General features: G+C 41.6%; 1 protein-coding gene across 1 annotated transcript; it reads left to right on the forward strand.

The window, feature by feature from the left end:
* Nucleotides 1–819: 819 nt before the first annotated feature.
* Nucleotides 820–22311, forward strand: tagapb (T cell activation RhoGTPase activating protein b). The gene is made up of 14 exons (XM_005731087.1): nt 820–1075; nt 5479–5564; nt 12190–12360; nt 14956–15120; nt 17205–17246; nt 17583–17667; nt 17768–17821; nt 18203–18272; nt 18531–18670; nt 18980–19141; nt 19490–19599; nt 19914–20100; nt 20341–20422; nt 20541–22311. Exons 1-14 carry the CDS (start codon nt 1001–1003, stop codon nt 21668–21670), a joined length of 2559 nt encoding a protein of 852 aa, XP_005731144.1. The 5' UTR covers nt 820–1000; the 3' UTR covers nt 21671–22311.
* The last annotated feature ends 328 nt before the right edge of the window (nt 22312–22639 follow it).

Below are 22639 nucleotides of genomic sequence, written 5' to 3' on the forward strand. Positions count from 1 at the left end.
GTCCCCCTGAAAAGTGAGAGTCAGGAATACGGCTACTTCCATCTTTCACATACAGTTTATGATATAGAGTAATGGAGGAGGTCAGGATGGATATGTGAAGCTATAAAACAATAGCTCTTTCCACAGGAACTTGCTGTTTGTTTCCTGTTTCAAAGCTTTGCAACACACATACTGTAACCACACTGGCAAATGTTCTTTAACTCAAATAAAGCATCCGTTTTTGAACAGAAAACAAACCTTTACTCCTGCACTGTGACATCATCACACGATAATTTATCTATTTTTTAACTTGTGGTTTGCGTGAGAAGCAGAACAGGAGGTGTGTCTACCGCTTGACTCTGATTGGCTACTTTTTATTGCACCACTCTTTAGGTTTGCCTGCTCACTCTGGGAATGGAATTATTTTAGACTTAAATACATACTTGGCTAAAAATTGGCTTTGATTTTCATTATAAACATTCAGAAGTACATCTCTATATGTTTAACAGGGACGTGGGACCGATCTGTGAGGCCTTGTTTTTCTGACGAACCTGTTGTCACAGTATCTCACCCTCGTTAGTCTGGAAATGAGGACGAGCAGGCCATGAGAGGATGCAGGCCGATCTCATTATGGGAGGAAGCTGCCTCGCTGAAGCGTAACGGGACAGTCTGGGATGATCAGATGGAGGAAGTGGTGGCTTGGAAAAAGGTTTTAAGGGGGCGAGGGGGGGGGGGTTAGAGTGGCACTGCAGGCCCAGGTCAGCCACAAACACCCCCCCTCCCCCTCGCTCTTCTTCTGTGTGCCAGCCTGGCCTCCATTGTTCAAACCCTCATTAGCACCAGTTAGAGAAGAAGCTGTTGTGGATGCGCTCCCCCACCACATTCACAGCAGAGCCCTCAAACCGGGACGCAAACTGCTTCTCCTCTGCTTTGCCAAGTGGAAACTGTAAACTGACAACACAGACTACAGCACAGGACAGCAGAGGGGTCGAGGGCTTCCTCTGGGATCTGAGACACAGGGATGGACGGTTCAGATTATGGAATTGGAGTAATGAGGAGAGGAAGCTATGATGATGGTGCAGCTTCACTGCATCCCGTAAGTATGCGCCCATTATTTACTCGCAAAGGTGATAATCGTGACAATTTTGTGATATCAAAAAGAAGAGTTATTTTGATCAGTTCCTATGCGTCTGTGAGGGGTTTATGATCAAAGACGCAGAGAGGAAATACAACATCACAACACTGACTGACTGCTGAAATGTGATTACATGACAGAAAGTGGGTGAGTGGGAGGGTTCAGGTAAAATTGGTCGTTCCAGATGAGGTTCAAAGGCGTGTGGCAAGTGAGAGGTGTAGCGATGTAGCCTCTCAGAGCTTACACGGAGTGCAGATGCAACAGAAGCACGAAAAGCTGCAAGAAAACATCTACGAGCCTTTCAGGTTTACCGCAGTTTGTTAACTGATTATTCACTGATTTGGCCGGATCTTCATCTAAGTCAAAATTAGATAAACCAAATAGCTTTATAATACGGGAACAGTTACATTTGATCTCTAATGAAAACCTTAAACTTCAAACTCTTCTGTTTAAAAAGCGATTAACAGCTCGCTCAGCTTAGCCAGGTCCGTCAACAGATGATGGACCTTCATGAAAGAAAGTTTGGTAACAAGCAGTCAGAAGGGGCCAATCTTAGTGTCTAAACCTGCAAATTTGCATCAGTGAAGTCTCTAATTTGGCCAAAAGGTGAATTTAGGCAGGTCTTTCCAAAGATGAGAGATCCTCACAGCAGAAATATGTTAACCCCCTTTTAAGGCTTGACGTTGAAACGGCCAATCACAGGGTCTAAACCTGCAAACTGGCTTATATGAGGTCAGCATGTGTGCTATGTAGATCGGGGCAACACACAGAAGCACTTTAAAAGTGCCTTTTAATCAATTCCATAACATAGAGGACATCATTGGATTTGGAGGTTTTGATTTATACAATTCAAGTGAATTCAGTTTTGTTTATACAGCGCCAAATCACAACAGGCTGGCTCTCTGCTCACTGCAGTTGCCCCCATTGATGAGTATTTTTGCCCTCACTTTATCCTGAACCCGAGCAGATGAATCCGCTTTACTGTGAAATGGCTAACCATAACCCAACCTACACTTCAACTCTCGCCGTGGCAAGAGTATACACAAGGCATCACCACACAAAATGCTGTTTACAGAGGAAATCGCATTTTTTTGTGGCAACTGCTTTGTTTCCTGTCTCTACTAAGCAATGCACGCTTGTTTCTTTGAACTGTGATAATAATATTTCCGGAACCGACACCTATGATCTCTCCTGGATAGGCTTAGGCACTCAAAACTATTTGGTTTTATACCCAAACCTAGCCAAGTTACAGCCATAGTAATAAAAAGCATTAATTTATCGTTTCCCTGGTAACAAGAAGCTTTATTAATTCTTAATAGAATGAATATTGAGTGCATTGATATTCTTATTCTTATTGTTGTGATCAAGAGAAATTAGCCCCACATGGACCCTCCTCTGTAAATATCAAACGTTCGGTAACGGAAGATTTTCCCAACAAGTGTGTTTAAGAAAACAGCCGAGCGTGAGATACTTCAGAGGGTGGGTGCTGTTGGTCTATTTGTTGACTGTGAGAGAGAAATATTATCAGCTTTTCCAAAAAGAATAAAAAAAAGTGTTTATTAGACTACAGCAGAGACTCTAAAAACAAAGCAAATCTCCATTATATGGGACCTACAGCTTGTTAATGGTGACACTTTTGGTCCCTTAGTGGCGTGCATTTGTGGTTCCAGGATTCAGGTAACAATGAGCCTCTGTGTCCTCCGCCGCGTCCGTCATCAGTCGGCGGACTTTGTGCGCCAGCCTGGCTCCGAGCTGCAGGGACAGAGGCCAGAGAGAGACACTTTGTTAAGAGTTCCAGCTCTTGTTTGTTTTGTGTTGTTGTTCTCCTTCATCTCCAACTCTGCTTCATCCAATTTCTCAGTTTGTCTGGCAATTAGAGCGCAACATCATCATCAGCTGGAGCCATAACAAGGATGGAGAGAGACTGTTTGTTTTCCTTCACGCAAATGAACAAATGTCCAAGTGCGTCGGAGTGTTACCCAACAATTATTAGGCAACTTCAGAAGTTCCTCTAAACTCTTCAAATGCATTCAAAACTCCCCAAAGAAAAGCTGTTTACAAGAAAAAGGTAGAAATAGTAGAAATAGACTATTCATCCATCAGTGCAACTAAGTAAAAGAAAAGTAAGTTAAGAAAGATATACATGTGTGAATAAACAAGCAAATAAAAGAGAAATCCTCAAACACAGATCCAGATGGACTGCTCTGAATATTTCAGAAACAGCTGATCAGCTTCGATTTTCCCACACAACCATCTCTAGGTTTTACTGAGAATGATCTGAAAAAGAGAAACTCTCGGGTGAGCGACAGTTCACTAGGTGAAAATCTCTGGTTGATGTCAGAGGTCAGAGGAGAATGGGCAGAGTGCTTTGATCTGATAGGAAGGCAACAGTGACTCAAACCAACTCACAAGGTATGCAGAAGAGCATCTCGGAACACACAGCACATCAAATTGTGAGGCAGATGCGCTACAACAGCAGAAGTTCACATGAGCTCACTAAACTGGACAAGAGCAGATCAGAAAAATGCCATCTGGTATGATGAGGCCTGATTTCTTCCCTGATTTCTTGCGTTTTGTAATGTAACTTGCTGCGAACAACATGAAAGCACGGATCCCTCCTGGCTTGAGTCAACGTTTCAGTTTCTTGGTACACTTTAAACTCCTTAATGCTAACTGGGCATTATTTAACCACCGCAGCCTGTCTGAGCATGCCGCTGACCTTGTTCATCCTTTTATGAGTACAGTGTAATTACCTTCTGATGGCTGCTTCCACCATCATTACACACCATGAATGCTTCTAGCACCTTGCACCTGTGCCACGAAGAATTAAAGGCAAACAGGGAGGTCCAACCCTGTAATACCAAGATGTACCTAATAAAATGGCAACTGAGTGTCTAGCTGTTATGTTATCTAACTTTTCTAGTCATATTAATAGATTTAAAATGATCAAAGGTGTTTTTGATAACCCAGGAAAATAAATATTTTTTTGTATCTGAACTTTGTAAATAAATGTGCCTTAAATCTAAGAAATAAAATCAAACCTTGAGACAGAGGCGTAATTTCCAGGGGGGTTATATTTACCCAGATTTATTTATTTATTTAGACAGAGATCTTGACCCCTCCAATGTTCAGCACAAAGTTACGCCGATGCCTTGAGAGCAATAAAACAAACCTTTTTAATACTCAAATCAGTGTTTCATATTTGTGTCCAATGACTTGTGTCGACAGTTTTATCACCTGAAGCAACTCTTTCAGCGTTTTCAGCCTTCACGTGAGATTTGTTTTTATTTGCAGATCGTTACACGGCCCGATGCAAAAAACCTCGACAGTAACTGCAGTGAGAAAATCCAATCAGGCAATCAGCGTCCTAAACTACCGAGACTGAAGCCGATATGTGATGGAGGAAGTGTTTGACCCAGATTTCAGAGCTCGTATGTGTAGTTATGGCTTCAGTTTACCTTCGCTTTCCACACAGTTTCTCATTGGCCCCTCCTTCATGCAAACACGTGAGACGTATTCAGTGCACACGGTGCTGACTAATTTCATGGAAGCGTAGTCTTGAATTTCAAATCCTCTCTCGGTTGTCCTTTGTCACGAGAAAAAAAAAAATCTTATTATTGCACACAGATGTTTGGCCTTCAATATAGATGACAACTGAACCACACAGGAACTCATTCCTACATTTGGCTATCTCGTACAATTCCTTATATTTGAACATTGTATATTCTGTGCTAAGGCACTTGAATCCTTCAGTCTTCAGAAGAAGCCTTTATCTGTCCCCTACAAACATTTATTTGTCCACATGTATTCACTTGTTAGAGCAGAGAGGGACGACCTTCTGATTGGAATCCAGAGCATTATGCAGGATTAAGTTCAGTACTCAATACTTTAAGCAGTGAAATGTAAAATTCAGCCTCTGAAGGGTGGAAATTGGTAAATGAAAGTACTTTGTGTTGTTTGCTTTCATTTCTTTTCTTGGTAAATGTATTTACTTTAATGGACCCTCTGACTGAGCAGCTATTTTAAGCGATTAAGCTGCCTTTCTTGAAGCTGTTCCTGTACTCGTTTGTCTGCAGGTGGAAGGTCACCAGGGAATAAGTTATTTCCTCAGTTTAAATATACGCTTGACTGCGGTCACAGCTCCGCCATCTCTGCCATCTCTGATTGTGGCCCAATATAAAGTGTATCCGTTATTAAATTTCGCAAATCAGCAAACCTTCTGTTGCGGTTTTCTTCCCTGACTGAAATGCTTCTGTGTCTCTTGTGTCTTGTCAGCGAAATGTTGACAGATATGAGTTAATGATTTTTATTTTCCCGGCAGACACAAAAGGTTTTGTTTATCTATCACTTCTGCTTTCTTACAGCACCTCAGACACTTGGCTCAGAGACGGCGCTCAGCTCCATCCCTGGTCTTTGGGAAGGCTTTGGGGATGCCATGGTCCCCTATCAGGTGTGCAAAAGACTCTCTTATTAGATGCATTTACACATGTGCAACCGTTATTTTCTTGTACGGCCTGGAGTCATTTTTAACACACTCTGATCATAGTGCTGTACGCACAACAGTGCCTTACAGTTTTCTGCTGCGACAGTCTCTGCACAGCTCAGCATAACTCGTAGGGAAGGAAGTGTGCGCCAAGTAAGGCTAATTATCTGATGCACAGTTATGTATTTGTTTTTATGATGGAAATGGAACACTTAGCTTAAAAATGTCAAAACATTGAAAAAAACTACTGTTTCCATAGCGATTAAGAGGATAAGTACCAGTAAAGGTGCAATCAAATGCATTTGATTAACTGATTAATGGCAAGTGTGCTGGAGCATTCACTACAACCTTCCCAGAAATCAACCTGGAGTGCAGAGCACCATGTTTGGAGAATTGTATTGTATTGTCTACGCAAACACCTCATACCAGCTATCAAGCACGGTGGTGGAAGTGTGAGGATTTGGGCTTGTCTTGCAGCCACAGGACCCGAGTAGCTATGAATCATTGAGTCAGCCATTAACTCCTCTGTCTACCAAAGTATTCTAGAGTCACATGTGAGATTTAGGTGACAGAAAGCTAAATCTTGGGTGAGATTGGGTCATTCAACAGAAGAATGTTCCCAAACACAGTAGCAAATCTACAACAAAAGATAAAACAAATCCCCGCAAACCTCAATGACCTGAAGCAACAAGTAACTGGTAAAGTCATACAGAAACATACAGAGTCTCGTGAAGCTTTCTTTTTCACTTGGCTGTCTGATTCAGTTTGATCTAATTAGAGAGTCAGGCTCCAATGTTTAGTCAAGTCCAAAATTCAAAAATCAAAACAGCAATCACAGGAAGAAGAAGTAGCCTCACTGTCGCCTCCACCCTATAGATGGCAGCACACTCTTCATTAGAGAATAGCCTCAAACTATTATACAGACAAGCAAAAAACTAACTTCCCCTCCATCCCTCCACGTGTCACGCTTTGTCACCCTGCAGGCCACGCTGCCTACTCTGTTCAGGCCACAAACACAGATGTCCCCACGGGGAATTACACAGCAGGGTTTTGAAACAACAACGCGCACATGTGCTGTGGCTCCTCACCTCGGCCATGACCGGGCTGTGAGGGGCGAGCAGCGTGGACGATATCGATCTGTCAAGGAAACCTAATGAACCGGTTATTCTCGCCCATAACAAGTTGACCTTTTTGAATAAATCAACAGGAGGTCATTACCAGCACCTCCTTGTTTTGACAGCACAAGCAATCAGTTCAATATGAAACTAAACAGCGTGCTTCCAGATATTACTACAGCAACATCTTAACTCCTGTCCCTGAGTTTAATTTCATGAACCACAAAAGGTCCTTTCTATGTTTCCCGTAAAGCAGTTTCTTTCAGTAATAACACTGGATGACTGATTTTAGAAGCTGTGCGATAACTGCTCGCTGAGTGTACAAGAAGCCAAATAATCTCTCAGTTTTAAAATAATCTTTTAAAACAGAAATTAATTCACGGCTACAGCTGCTATTTTAAACACGCTGAGCTCATATCCTGAGGGGTTTTAGCAACCTGCGGACATTTCTTTGGAATAATAACGTAGCTTATCTTATCATTGTAAGCTTAGGCCGACAAATAACCTGAAATGTTTTCTGAAAACGTTGTTAAATAGATGGAAACGTGGCCTTAGATGAGACTCAAACATAGAAAACTGAATAATTAAAATATGTTGTCAATGCAAAGCTTTTTTTTTTTTTTTTTACTCCTCTCAACAAACCCCTGAGTTTGACAGTTTTTTTTTGTCTTTGGGCATTTCAGACACGTGGGCTTTGATTCGGCTATAAAATTTAACCTTATAACGATCACACTCGTCAGACGTTGTCATGTGAAGACCACCAAAGCACGCAGTGGGCGATCCCTTCAAAGCAGAAAGAGAAATGTCAGACACATCCCACTCTCACACATTCAACTAATCAGCGCGCAAACGCAAACACACACACACACACACATCAGGCATTTCCATGAGGGGGCTGGACTTCGTGGGTGTCAGTTTCACTATGGTGGGACTGCCACTGACGTAGAGTATACCTCAGCATGAAGAGGCAGAACCAGACATATGCAGCTATATTATTTCACAGAGTTAAGCACTATGTTATTATTGGATTCTACATATATATGTGTTAATGATGTAGTGGGGTGAAAATACAGTGTTAAATAAAGCTGTGAATCATAGTTCTAACGACACTGAATCAATAGTTTTATACTTATTAAATATAAAGATGTTTAAAGCTGAACATATTTAAACACCAGGCTCCTGAGTTAGCTAATAAGAAATGCTGTGTGATGAAAGCAAAAAAAACCCAACCCCTCCCCCACGTGACTATTTCAAAATAATACTCTAGTTTATTGCTTAATTAAGAAAAAGTACCTTCAATTCACTGTATCAGATTCCCATTTTCGACCAGTTTTCACGTCTTTCTGACACTATATACACTCACAGGCCACTTTATTAGGTACACTTTGCTCGTAGTGGGTTGGACACCCTTCTTATGCTCAGTAACACAATGTGTAATCTAGTGAAGCAGCTATCAGAATATTGGTATACTGTGGTCATAAAGGCACAGACACAGTCAGTAACAATAATCAGGTAGGTTGTGGTGTTTAAACATCACTCAGTTGCTCAGTTGTCCAAAATGTGCCAAGAAAATATCCCCCGCAACATTACACCAGCAGCAGAAGCCTGGGGTGTTGATCCAAGGTAGGTGGATCCATGCTTTATTGTTGTTCATGCCAAATTCTCACCTTACGATATGAATGTTACAGGAGAGACCAAGACTCATCAGACTAGGCTGAGTATTTCTGTTCTGTTGTCCTGTTTTCGTGAGTCTGTGTGAATTGTAGCCTCAGTTTTCTAGCTTAGATAATATCAGTAACACCTGGTGTGGGTGTGATCTTCCACTGCTGTAGCCCATCTTCTTCAAGAACCTATGAGTTGTTACCGTTGCATTCTGTTGCATTCTTATCAGCTGGAAGCAGTCTGACCCCTGTGACCTGTGACATAAAAAAACAACAACATTTTGGTCTTTTCTCCCCATTCTGATGCTCAGTTTTGAACTTCAGCAGGTTGTCTTGATCATGACTGCATGCCTAGATGCACTGAGTTGCTACCATGTGACTGGCTTGATTAGATATTTCTAGTAAGGCACAGTTGAACAGGCATGATTACACCTCTTATACCTGATTTAGACCATCTACCTCACAGGGTCACTGTGAATGGTTTTCTTCAGTGCTGCTAAATTTGGACTTCTTTGTAATGAATGGAAATATTAGTACATAAAGAATATGTAAAAAAAAAAAAAAAGCAGTAGAACAGTAAAAAAACAGTGTTGCCCGCCTAGCTTGGTTAGCAGGCTAGGTCTGTGTTAGCTTTAGCGGAGCAGCTGGCTTAGCTTTGTTCAAAGTTTTGATATTTAGAAACAACAAAATACATTTATGGACCTGTGTGCCAAGTAGACAAATATCTAATCTAGCCTCGTGCCTTCAATTTTAGTCCACAAAACACAAATTTAGGTTCATTTTAACCAAGCGCAGCTAGCTACAAAGCAAAGCTATCTTTTGCCTGTGTAACCTGGCTAATTAGCAAAGCAAGAGTAGGTAAAGTGTATTTATCGTCTGTTTTTACATCAATATTTACTAAGAAAAAAAAGTGGTCCCAGTCTGTAAAACTTATCTTTGAAATTTAACAAAAACAAAACAAACAAAGCAGTGGCATGCTCGTGTTAACACACTTTTACTATTGCACTTCTATGGTTTATCCTGTTGTAAGTACAAACACAAAGCTTCTCCCACAGTTTATATGCCCGTAGTTAATGTGTCATCTCTAGCAGTCAGGGGAAGTACCTCTACTATAACAATTTGAATTTCTTCCCCCGGACCAAGTGGGACGATCAACCACTAAATGTGGTTTCATATGCATTTAGAACAAACAACTCTTACTTGCTCTTACTCTCTTGTCATCTTCACAGGCTCACTCTAGACACAACAGGGAGGCAACAACATGAGCATGCTGGCTTTTTACATTCATTTTTTGTTATCTGACCGCAAATATTTGTGTTATTTGTACATTAATTCAGTGCGCCCCAGGGTGGCTGTGGCTACAATGTAGCTTACCATCACCAGTGTGTGAATGTGTGTGTGAATGGGTGGATGACTGGATGTGTAAAGCACTTTGAGGTCCTTAGGGACTAGTAAAGTGCTATACAAATACAGGCCATTTACCATTTACCATTAATTAACACCAGTAGTTAGTCCAGTGAAGTAAATGTGACAAACTCCTCCATCCAGGTAGATGGCATTTATGAAGAGTAAGAGAAAACCAGCGTCTATGCATAGATAAGAATATGTGAGTCAGGTTTTAAGTTGTGTTGGTAAATGTCATTTCTGAACAAATAACCAAACTTTAGTTAGTAAGTTGATATCAGACCACTGTAAAGAATATCCTTATTGGACCTTATTGATCCAAGATCAATCAAGCAGGGTTGGCGATGCCGTTATGCACACATCTGACATTTATTCTCTGAATTAGAGCATCATTTCTGCTCTCTGTGATATTTGGAGGAGGAACAGCGCTTTGGAAGAAATTGATCAGACAAATAGTGGTTTATTGTGTTACCCATATTGGAAAATAACCAGAAAACACAATAGCAGTGACAAATTTAAGTTTTTAGGATATTATTAGGATATTATTATGTTATATACCTATGTGGTATGTGACTTTTGTTGCCATGATGCCAGGTCTCTCTTAAAGCATCAGCTTCTAAGTATGCCACTTGAAAAACATGCCGTAGTTCACTAAGTATTAGTAATGTGACCCTGTGGTGTTATTTACAAGACAGTGTGCCTACAGAAAAGTTTCAAAAACGAGGGGTGGGTGGCTCAGCAGGCTCTAATCATCCATTTTTTCTGCACTTACGCTGTATTTCCTTAGAATTCAAATTACTTATTATCGCAAGTAGCCTAAGAGTAAAATTAAACATACATAGCGGTAGTTATGGATTCACTAACTCATTCTTCATTTTCTGGTATGTCCTCTTATGACAAGGCAGTTTCATGCATACCAATTCACATCTTAACCATTGGCTTTCATACATTTCTGGTGAAAAACTTATGCAGCGTGTTACATATGAATTATACATTTCTACAGAAATTTGTTCTCCTGAAGTGATTAATATTCATTTTTAGCAGAAACATCTGGAGACAGATGCATAAAATTTAAGTCTGATTCTGTTTTAGTAGAAACTCATCTTTTTTTTAGCCACATTTACGATGTTGTGCATATTCCTTTGTGCACGGTTCCTTTTTAAAAAAAATAATTTCATCAAGAAGCCTGGAAGAGTTAAAAAGAATATATACATATACTTATACAGTCAATGGCCACTTTATTATGTACACCTTTCTAGTACCATGTTGGGCTTAATTTTGCCTTGAGAACTGCTTTAACCCTTCGTAGTGCAGATTCAGCGAGGTGCTGGAAACACTCCTCTGTGATTTGGGTCCATATTGACTTGACAGCATCACATAGTTACTGCAGAGTTGTCAGCTGCACATCCAGATGTGAATTTCCTTTTCAACCACATCCCAAAAATGTTCTATTGTCCTAAGATCTGGTCACTGTGGTGGCTAAATGCACCATTATACTTCCGCCAGCAACCTGAACTGTTGATACATAATTTCATGTTGTTTATGCCAAATTCTGATCCGTCCATTTAAATGTCTCAACAGAGATCAGGTGTCATCAAACAAAGTTTTCTTATATTTAGCCTCAGTTTCCTGTTCTTAGTTGACTGGAGTGGCACCCAGTGTGGTCTTATGCAGCTGTAGCCCCTCTGCGTCAAGGCGCTCTTCTGCATATCTTGGTTGCACTGAGTATTTATTTGGGTTACGGTTGCCTTCCTATTAAATCGAAGCACTCTGGCTATTCTTCTCTGACCTCTGTCTGGCAAAGGATTCAAAGATTTTTTGAAACAAAAAAGGATTTGAAACAAAGGATTTTTTCTTCCAGAAAACTGCTTTTAACTTGATGGGCCATTCTCTGTAAACCCTGATGAGATGGTTATGTGGGGGGGAAATCCCAGTAGATTAACCGTTTCTGAAATACTCAGACCAGCCCATCAGTTACCAAAACCACAAGAGCCACATTCAAAGTCACTTAAATCATCTTTCTTCCCCGTCCTTGGCTTCAACTTCAGCAGGGTCATCTTGACCATGTCAGGTGCTGGGATTGGCTGATTAGAAAGTTGAACGGTGTACCTAATGAAGTGGCCGGTGAGTGCATATATGAGTTTTTGATATTTATCCTGAACTACATCTAACTTTATTTTTCACCTGTGCTTCACCTTATCAGGATTGACTTACATGTATACGCCTATTCTCCTATAAAAAAGTCATATTATTGTTCATACATCAGGCTCCAGCTGTTAAATGAACCTGATCTTTCTCAGATGCAAAATCAGTCTCATTTCCATGTGGAAATCACCATATTTAGACTCGTTCGGCTGTGGGTTCTCCCCGTCACCCACTCCTTTTTTTTTTGGTGTGTATCCTCTGGCTCAGGGAGGAGGCTCCCTGCTGGGTGTCTGTGGAGCAGAGTCCATTTGTCCTCGGCCTCGCCAGCGAGAACGGAGAGCTGCTGCTGGACGAGTGCGTTCAGGTCACCGAGGGCTCAAAAACCAGGGAGAGACACCTGTTCCTCTTCAGCGACGTGATTGTCTTCGCCAAACTCAAGTAAGATATTATTAATCTAAAACCCCAGCATTTTAGCTTGTGATGATCAGATATTTTCAGGAGTGTGTGTATGAAACCCAGATAGTTTCTGCTTGTAAAACTGGAGATTTTGAAATAAATCACAACTAAGGAAACTGCCACTGTGTTGTTTTAGCAACTTTCTGTTGAAAATCATCATGTGTTTGTACAGTAGGAATGGGAGAGCGAAAGAGGAAGTGAAAACAAAATGTGTATTTTTGGACTCTACTCGGAGAGATGGGGAATCTCCCAGCAACAGACATTGTTTATGAGTCGTTTCTCTTATTTTAAATTAGTAGAAGAAGAGAATTGGGTGGTTCCCTTAGAGTGGAGTCACATTAGGGGAAACTCAACAGTTATTTTAACCTTCGCTTCAGCTTTGAAGCGAACAACAGAGCTGCTGGTTCAATACTCTCACAAGTGCTTGTGTGGCTCAAATCACTCTTAAAATTCTTCAAATTTGAAAACCCTGAGATCTTCTGAACACTTACTCACACCTTTTCTTCACCATTAAACATCCTAGTTATTGTTTTTCCGTATAAGTAAACCTCTGTTTCCTTTCTTTTTTAAATGTAAACAGCATTTAAATACACCTTCAGGCAATCACTGTTTACATGGCTTAGTCAGATCAGATCTGTTTGTCAAACACGGTGGAAGTTTTATACCTAATGAGTGGGAGGACATCACACTCATCTCTGTACCACAACCTGCCTACTGTTCCTGTAGACACACAGCTGGCACACCACTGTCATACAGCATAACAGCCTTTTTTGAGCCTATAAATCTATGAGATCATTACATCTAGAGATGATCGTGTGCTACTATTATTCATTATGTGTTTGCGTGTGTGTTTTTTAGTTTGCTGTGAAGAAACAGGCACACAGCAGGTGTCGGAGGCCACTTTTTCTCATTTCTCCTACAATGTGAAACAGCCCATCTCAGCGTTTCAGCAGCGTGTAGGTGGATGGTGAGGTGGAGGTGTCACGAGCACACCTGATTTTTGATCCGCGCTTCGAGTTCGGGCCAAAGTTTAGCTCCGCTTTGCTGTTTACTTTCACTTTCTCACTCGTGGTCTTGTTAGGTTCATATTCAGAACCACTATGGCTAAGGTGCAGCACAAAACCTGGTCACTTAATAGTCAGGAGGAGATCGTATTTTGATGTCAAATGCAACCTTTCAAACAGTTAAAAACACGTTACACAGCGATGTTGTGTTAGATTCCAGTGGTGGTAACTCTACCCAGTTCACACAGCTTTTATTTATCTTTTAAGATGTGAACCCAGATACCAGGCACGTTTGGGGAACTTCTGATTCAGCTGTAGCATGAGCAAGACTTGAGAGGCCCAGATGTTGCCCTAATGTGAAAAACCGCCCGATAACTGACCTGTATAAGGTGCGCCTGCGGCTGAGAGAGTGCATCCAGATTCACTCAGAATCAGTAAAGGCCACATATGGGTCGCAAGAGAACTGCATACCACATTTGGGCCAAATGTTCATTGCTATCAGGTCATCGTAACAGCTTACACAAAAACAACCTTTTCATGGGGAGGACAGTCTCAGAACAACAACTTATGTAACAACACCTTTAAACAATCTCTAAGTTGTTTTTGTTTGTTAGATCTATACCAATCTAATGCAGAGTGTGCACAGATGGGCTGTGTTTAAACAGACTCCAAATTAAGAACACGTCACAGTCCCACATAGAAAACTTATTAACATCATGGATCTCTCATTTAAGTAGGTGTCTGTACTCTAGAGGATTTCATAACTTTACATGCCTATAGTTTGCCTATAAATGCTGGCAATTTTCAATATGTGTTATTGTGATGAAATTATGACGACACACTTTGTGTATTTATAGTAAGATACTGTTGACAGAAACTGACTTTGGGCAAACAGTACTGGCTGAAATCTGCCAAATTCTGCCAAATCAAAACAACAACAGCTGTGCACATAAACAGCACCCATGTTTACTTCTATCAGCACATCACTTCTCTCCTTCTGTTTTAGTACCGAAACACCTCCCAACTCCTTCTTTTTTAATTTTTTTCAAATAATAATTCCTCTCTAATCTCTTATGAGTCACCTTTTCTTTTTTAGATTCTTATTTGTCATAAACTTGTATCTATTTTAATAAACTGGGGGATAATCGAAATCTTGACCCTTTTTTTGACACTTAGCATGTGACCATTGTTGCTTGACCAAGTGCAGCAATCAGTCAGCAATTCAGGTGCAAGAGTAAATCATTGATTATTTCGCAGAAATAACCAACGATTATTCGCATGAAGGACCAACTTTCAAAACAAGCTGTCACAGGAGAAATTACAGCCTTTTTCTTTCTCTCCGTGTTTTTATTTCTGTGTTCAGTGCCAATGTTTTCACAGAGAGGAAATGCGCTATTTCATATAAAAGATATTTTTTCAATGGTTTCACAGGAGGGAAGAAAATCAATCACTCATCCAAAAATTATGGAACTGAAACCTGCTTTGTAATCTTGAGAAAACAACACGTTTAGAAACAAATTAATGAAAATTATTTAGAGGAGTGTTGGTTTTATTTTTATTCCCGTTTCGACAGGTCGCCTGCCAGCTACCGACTGAAGCACAGAGTCAGTCTTGAGGACGTCTGGCATTACAGTTTCGAGGATGAACCGGAGGAAGAGGATGGACTGATTGGTGACATTGACCTCAGGCTGACCCTCATCCTGGCCTGGGATCTCACGTTTTGTCTGGTGTGTTTCCGGTGAGAAGCTCCCCTACCCCTCCCCGCACACACAAACTCATACACACAGTGAATGACTCACATGGAAATGGCCAAGCATATTTAGTGTTGAGTCACTGATTCACTGTACACTCAAATACCTGGGTACACGTGTCTAAACATCACAGCTCACATGTGGATCTTCATTTGATTGTTGCTCTTCCTTCGTTATGGTAAACCTTTAATTTTGAAATATGTAATCTAAATAAGGCAGCACAATGACACACCACGAGGAGGTCCTGGGTTCAAATCCTCCATCTGGTCTGTTTGTGTGGGCTTTGCATGTTTTCACCATGTCTGTCTCTGGGTACTCTGACATCTTCCTACAGCCCAAAGACATGCAGTTAGTGGGGTTAGATTAATGAGTTGGAGGTGTGAATGAGTATTGTTGTCTGTGTTTCTGTGTTAGCCCTGCAGGCTGTACCTGGCTCTCGCCATGTGGCAGCTGGGGAAGGCTACAGAGCCCCGTGATCCTGAATTGGATAAGCAGAAGTAAATAGATGGATAATCTCAATAAAGAGGCGTCAAAGTTGAGTTGACGAAGGGCCACAGTGGGAACTGAGAATCAGATTAGAGACCAGACTTAATTTAATTGACTGTATAGGCTTCTGGTTACTATTAGTCAGCACAACAACCTATTTAACAAGCTTAAAGAGGACAGCTGTTGGCAATATGGAGAATTTAATAAAACAAAATATATTTACGGTCTAAAGTCAGGGCTCAGTGGTAGTGTGGCAAGTTTATTTGAAAATAAATTGCCTCTTGGCAAACAGATACACACACCTCTCAGAGCTTAACCTTTGTGCTGCCATGCTGTGCAAGCTTTCAGGCGCAGTGGAGCTTATCCTGTTTTTTGCTTAATTCAGTATTTGCATATGTCGTAAACCACAGCTGTGAGTAGATGAAGTGAAATTTGATGAAAACCAAAAGTAATAAATGGGCCAGAATAAAATTTCCAAAAGGCCACATGAGCTCTTCAAGAAAAGATTACAGAGAGACATCAAGGCAAACAATCTGTTAAAGCACTGACGGAGGAGAAAATACGAGTGTATTGCAATATAAAAACACTGTTGCAACTATAAGCTTTCTGTTTCTTATTCGGCAGACTGCTTTTTTTGCCGGTCATTCAGTTTATGAAATGCACACTCGTGCATATGTAGTAAAAGGTCAGATGATCTGTGGCCTTCATGAAATAGAGAAGTGGCAAGTAGAAAGTCCGCAGAGTAGCATCACAAGACAAAAAGGTTATAAAATAGGAAGTGTGGAGCTGGGAGGGAATTAACATCAGATGATCTTTATCTGGAAATGCTGGCCTTTACAATAAAGACAAAACACATCAGATGCTTTATGTATAGACATTTCCATTGTTAAAGGAGTCAAAGTAGATTTTTCTCTCTTCAGTGAATTTATGATGAAGAGCACCAAACGGCACTAAAGTCTAGAAATGCTTCATTTGGGGCAGTCACTCCCACGTTTCTCGCAAACTTATTAGAATCAAACCAAGAGCCGTTTCACAGCTGGTGCTGTATTCCAAGAAAGTGATGAATGCACTAGTAGGTTTTGAGTTGTTTTGTTTGAAAATGAGACGATTTGTTTCTCTGATTGGATGCTCGGACTCTAGTGATGATTCAGTGTGTGAAACTTTCACTCCTGCTCACTCACACCGAGTCGACCGTGGATCCCGTGAGAGGCCGCGGCCTCGTTTGTTGACACTTTCCCGTCGCCTGTGCGCAGACAGTTTATAATTAAAGCGCCTGGCATTAAATCAGGTCATGAAAGGTGAAAGCGCACAGGTGTATATACGTAGGCTCGTCTGTTTCGTCGGCGTGTTTCCACTGATGGACACGAAGCCACAGCAAGCATATGAGGAAGTGGAAGATGTCTCTGGTCGGGGCCCGCCGTGACGTTGCTTCCTGTTCCCATGACTGAGTTACACTTTCCGACAGAGCTGTTAAAAGACCGCGAGGGCCGCACTTCGTGTCATTCCTCCCACTGTAATCTGCCGGCTTGTTTCAGTCGCTCTGTGTGGATTAGTAACTCATACCATGCCGTTATTTTGCCCACAGCTCGCCTGAGGTGAAAGAACGCTGGTTAGATACTCTTCACAGGTAAGAACAAGATCATTGTTTATATCAGCAAACTCTCGCAGGCGCTCTCCCATTTATCGTCATTCATAAAAAGCATTGTGAAATTTTTGCGATCACTTCTGCCACTTATTGTAACTGTTCTGCGCATATTCATATCGGCTTCTTAAGTTATGCAAACATCGAGGCAGCATTTGTAACAATGTAAAACTGTATTTCTTTAATAATCTCTTGAGGCTCCATTGAACCACAATAACTTCATCATTTTATTTTTTGTTTTACTGCTTTATAAACTCAAAATTCAGACTTGATAAACAGTCAGTGAGTGCCACTCCTCTAAGTGTTTCATCGTCATTGCAGAAAAATTAAAGAAGCAAAAACGAGGACCGGTTCTTCTTCTTTTCCTCCAGACGTCCTGATGAAGGTGTTGAGTGGCAACATCACAGTAAGTCTCGCTATCTGCTCCGCCACATTTCTTTTTAGAAAACATAAACATTTTTAAGAACCGTTATTAAAGAAAAACTACTCATTTCTGTCTCCCACAGACCAAAACTCTAACAGGAGGTGGCATGGAAGAATTGATTGAGTTTCCACTCGATGTAAGTAATCCCAGTTTTTCTGGCTTCTTATGGTAGAAAATGTTCAAAATAGACACCTGCTGGTAAAAAAACAGCTGTGCCTCTGCGCTAACGCTCAGTGGACAGTTGTTACATAATAAACATAGTATGTTAAATGCAGAAAGTGCAAACATACTGATAAGTTGCACAATTAATGCAATAATTATATTAGAATTCTGAAAATAATTAGAAATCTGTCTTTTGAACATCTAAAAGACTAATTTAACATTTGTTCATTCACGTGTTAGAAGGCGTGCAATTTGACACAAAAAAAGCCACAACCCCTCCCTTGGCTACTGTTGCATGCTCGTGTTCCTCTTCCACGTTGCTCACCATGCCACTTTTTCTTTATTTTGTCACCAGGGCAACGCAAAGATCTGCGCTGTGTCGAAGCAGTTGAATAATCAAGAGGAGAGGCAGAGACAGCCCACTGGTGAGTTTGAAAATCTCTTTACGGTGTTTTTTTTTTTTTTCTGGTGGGAGGGAGTGCCTCGCTAAATGTGCCATGTGCAGAGAAGAGACCAAATAGAACAACCACAGACGAGAGGAAATCTAGCCGCTGATAAGAGAGAACGAGTACAGAAAGCTTGTTTTTGGCACTCGGGGCTTTGACTCTTTGCACGTCTGCCTTTGTTGCCGTGTCTTATGAGTATAAAATGTTAAATGGATAAAACATTTCTGCTCCTAACAGACACCAAGTGGAACGTGGTGAGGAGGAGGCTGTCAAAGGGCCGCAAAAAGCGACCAGAAATAGAAAACAAGATTCAGCTGTTTGGAGAGCCCCTCCACAAGATATGCCCAGACGATTGCTCACTTCCCAAACCAGTCACAGTAAGTTGCCCTTTGATAAATGTCAGAGTTGATGTCATATCAGTAGCTTAGCTCACTTTGAGAACTTTCTGTGCATTGGTTTCAAGATGTTAGCAGCCTGTGTTTTAAAATGATTTCTTAATGCTTTGAAGATTGAATACAATATGATAGCATGCGTGCACGCACAAACGGTGCACATTAATAAGCCAAGACAAAAACACACACACACACACATGCAGAGCTGCTGTGTTTGTGGGTGTTTTTTTATTTTTTATTTTTAATTCATATATGATAATCTCATCTTCCTTCTCTCCCGTCCTGCTTCATCAGGAGCTGCTGGTGCTGCTGAGGAAGAAAGGCCCCTCCACAGAGGGAGTGTTTCGAAAGCTGTGCAACATCAAGAGCATGAAAGACATCAGAGAGCAGCTGAACAGCGGCGGCAGTGTGGACATGGGCGAGCTGCCCGTCGTTCTGCTCGTCGGACTACTCAAAGTACGTTTGCATACTGAGAGGCGCTCGCACTTCACATGTTCTGCGCATACTATTAGCGTTACCACGTATGTGCAAATCCACGATTAATATTAGCGCTAAAGTACTTTCTACATCACTGATAAAGAAGCATTACGGCTGTAGGTTATTTTAACCACTGCTACCACAACGGCCACACTACTACTGCTTTACCCTCTGCTATAGTTTCTAAGAAAGCAGCAGTACTTCCTTGAATATGTTAGACCGCTTGACAAGGAAGCTGTCAAATAGGTGGTCTTGATTATATTTAATATGCTAGTGCACAGCCTCTAATATACATGTGCCTAATCAATGCCTTTCTCCTATTTATAGAGTTTTCTGAAGGAGCTTCCTGGCAGCCTGCTAAGATCTGACTATTATGACAAGTGGATGGCAGCTCTGGACACTGAAGACCCCCAGCAGAGAACTCTGGAAATCACAAAGTAAGCAGTCGATGTCTGCTAATGAGCCTCGGCACTGCCTGTCTAAAAAACAAAAAACACAAAAAAAGAATTTATATGTTTAAAAAAAATAGTTATGTTCCTTTTTTTCATGACTGGTTTTGTGGTTTTGAGTGAAGTTTTTAATCATTCCATATGTTCGCTATACAATCCGACCGGAACATAGCCCACTTCTCTTTTTTAAGTCTGTCTACTGTTTTAAAAAAGGAAGAGACTCTAAAAAAAGAGCGGCAAGCTAACCGTTTTTTTTTTTTTTCCTTCCTGCTTCTCCTTTTTTTTTGCTACCCGCAAACTAGGGTGGTAGATGATCTCCCCGGGCTGAACAGACTCCTCCTGCAGCATCTGATCTGCGTCTTCCATCACATCCTGGAGAGCGCAGACATCAACAAGATGGATGCCTACAATCTGGCGGTGTGCATCGGCCCCACGCTGCTGCAGCTGGATGACACCTCGCTGGAGGAGCAGAAGGAGAAGATGCAGAAGGTAAAAAGATGTGATATGAATTTACTTTCTCACTTTGAGCGCTTTGAAGCCTCGCGGCTCACAGTGCAAAAAACCTCAAGCGGTTTCATAAGTGGGAGTGCACTAGCACATACTTAGATGCTAATAACAAGCCGAGTATTTGGACCAAGTGAAGCACTGAATTTGTCTACAGAATCCCTTGACTTTGTTGTTGTTATTCATTTTACTAATGCTTGCTTGTCTTTGTGTGATTCTCTGCAGGTGACAGATCTTACTCAGTTCCTGATTGAGAACTGTGACATTCTTGGAGAGAATACCAGAGTCTTACTGGACACAGATGAAGGTAAATTAATTAGCAAATAAAGCCCCCAATAATGCTGAGAGACCTTTATGGGCCTTTTTTACAGAGGTAAATGAGATTAAATGGATTCTAATCATGTCTTCCTTTCCTTGCTCGACAGACTCTGTCTCCTCCCAGCATCAGGACTCTGCGTATGATAGCACCGACCCAGATGGAGATGCAGAGGTGGGAGAGAATATCATGTCCACGTCTACAGAATATGGCTCTACTTCTTCATCCTCATCGCCCAGCCCCAGCACGACAACCTCTTCTTGGTCCGATGCTGTCTTCAACACAAAGCCAGAATTCAACCGCCGGTGCTCCGAGCCCATCATCCTCCTCTCGGACGATCTCAAGGGCCTGTGCAGCCACGCCAGGAGCCACGAGGACTGCTCCACAGAAAAGGCAGATTTTGCCGAGCAGCCTCTGAAAAAGCAGATCTCCGATGACTCCTTCTTGCTCAGAGGCCGTAGCGTAGCCAGGCCAACTATGCCTTTCTTAAAATTGAACAACTCCAGTGGAGATCTGCAGCCCTTCATGGGCAAAGACTGTTCTTGCTCTTCCCTCGAAAGCACTACCTCTAACCATTCAGAGAGCTCTGTTTTCACCAGTTCCCCAATGGTGTCACCAGGATGCTCGAGGAAGGCAAACGCCAGCAGCCAGCCTTCAGTGGCTGTTAAGGGACAGCAGGAGATTTCCAAACCACAAGAAAGGAAGCGCTCTCAGTCCATGAGAGTTGCCACTAAAGTCTTGATGAGGACCAGGAGCTTAGGAGCCTTTAGCAGAAACAGCCAGAAAAGAGACTCACAGAAGGAAAACGCCTTCCCCTGCGAAACCCTCCAGGAGGACTTACAGAGCGAAGCTGATCCACCGGCCGAGCCTGTGGATAGACCACGCCCTCTGTCTGCGATTGAAGTTTTCAAGCATGTTGACAGCAGGCAGCCCTGCAGCCCTCCATCATACGAACAGGCCGTGCAGAATGTGGGTCCCCCCCCACAGTATCGCTCATTGACTGTAAAGGAGATGAGGAGCAGGTCTCGTCCATCCTCTGTAAATTATGACTCTAATCCTCAGTGCATCCAAATTCAGGAATGCATTCCCCAGGAATCAGACATTGTCAATCTACGGCAGCCTTTCCGCCAGAGAGCCATGTCGGAGTCCGTGTCGACGCGTCAACACGATGTCGTGTCACGGAGATGCAGCCAGCCTGTGTTTGAGGAACTTTCCTATGCAAAGGAGTCTTACGTTTGATTGACTTAATATCTGCTCTGCAGATTGGATTTTGTCACAATCTGCAAATATTGTAGACAGAAATAATTCACAGGCATGAGTTACTGGGAGCAAAGCTGAAAGCCAGCAGCAACCCAAGCTTGGTGCACAAAGTCCAGTGTTTTTATCGTTCACTTTTTCACTTTGGATAAATGTCAGCTATGTGACGCCTTTATGGCGGCACATTCTCAGTAGTACTGTTAAGAGTACAAGTATTAACTTCGGTGTAGTTACGATGATAGATATTTAGTCTATCACAATGAAGCTATGAACACAGTTTGCTGTGGAGAAAATATGCTACGAATTTCTGTGTTTCGTCTCAAGTGTTGTTTGTTATGGTGATATTTACCGTATAGTATAATATATGTTCACTATGGTTTTTGTGTGTTTGTTTGTTTGCTTTTTGTGAATCTAATTCACTTTGCATATTTCTTCTTCTTCCACTACATTAAAGCACTTTTCTGATAATCTTTTTTTGTATTTGTATGCTGAATTGTACATAAAGTAAGCTAGCAATGTATGTAATCTTTATCAATGAGTGTTTTGGTGCCATAAAACGTCTGGTTGAACAGTTTTAAGTAACAAAGTAAAAAGAATATAAGAATGCAATAAAAACAATTACAAACTAAACAAGTTCCAGTCTGTGTATCTGTGACCTTCACAAATGCCTGTACATTTGTTTGCTGCTAAATCACCCTGCAGTGCAATCATTAGTGTCTAAATTAATGACAGAAAGGAGGAGAGTGACTACTTTGGCCAGAGTTCTCTTTTCTAGACATGTTGCATAACGCGCTAACAAGCTTCATTGAGAGAACAGCGTGTTCTGGCACACATGCTAAAGCTGAAGGAAACCAGATTCTGTCACATGGGCGGATTTGGTTTTTCTGCGAATTGCTGTTCCTCTTGTCTGTGACTGCAGATGAGCTGATGCCACCTCTCCTTCCTCCTTTC

The sequence above is a fragment of the Pundamilia nyererei genome, unplaced genomic scaffold, assembly GCF_000239375.1.
Source record: "Pundamilia nyererei isolate P.nyererei 1_Seehausen unplaced genomic scaffold, PunNye1.0 scaffold00041, whole genome shotgun sequence".
Taxonomy (NCBI): domain Eukaryota; kingdom Metazoa; phylum Chordata; class Actinopteri; order Cichliformes; family Cichlidae; genus Pundamilia; species Pundamilia nyererei.

Excerpts from the sequence above, each read along its gene's own strand:
- tagapb (XM_005731087.1), top strand. The coding sequence starts at position 1,001 with ATGGACGGTTCAGATTATGGAATTGGAGTAATGAGGAGAGGAAGCTAT. Across the intron at positions 19,600-19,913 it reads AGAACTCTGGAAATCACAAA|GGTGGTAGATGATCTCCCCG; the intron begins GTAAGCAGTCGA and ends CCCGCAAACTAG. Across the intron at positions 20,101-20,340 it reads AGAAGGAGAAGATGCAGAAG|GTGACAGATCTTACTCAGTT; the intron begins GTAAAAAGATGT and ends GATTCTCTGCAG.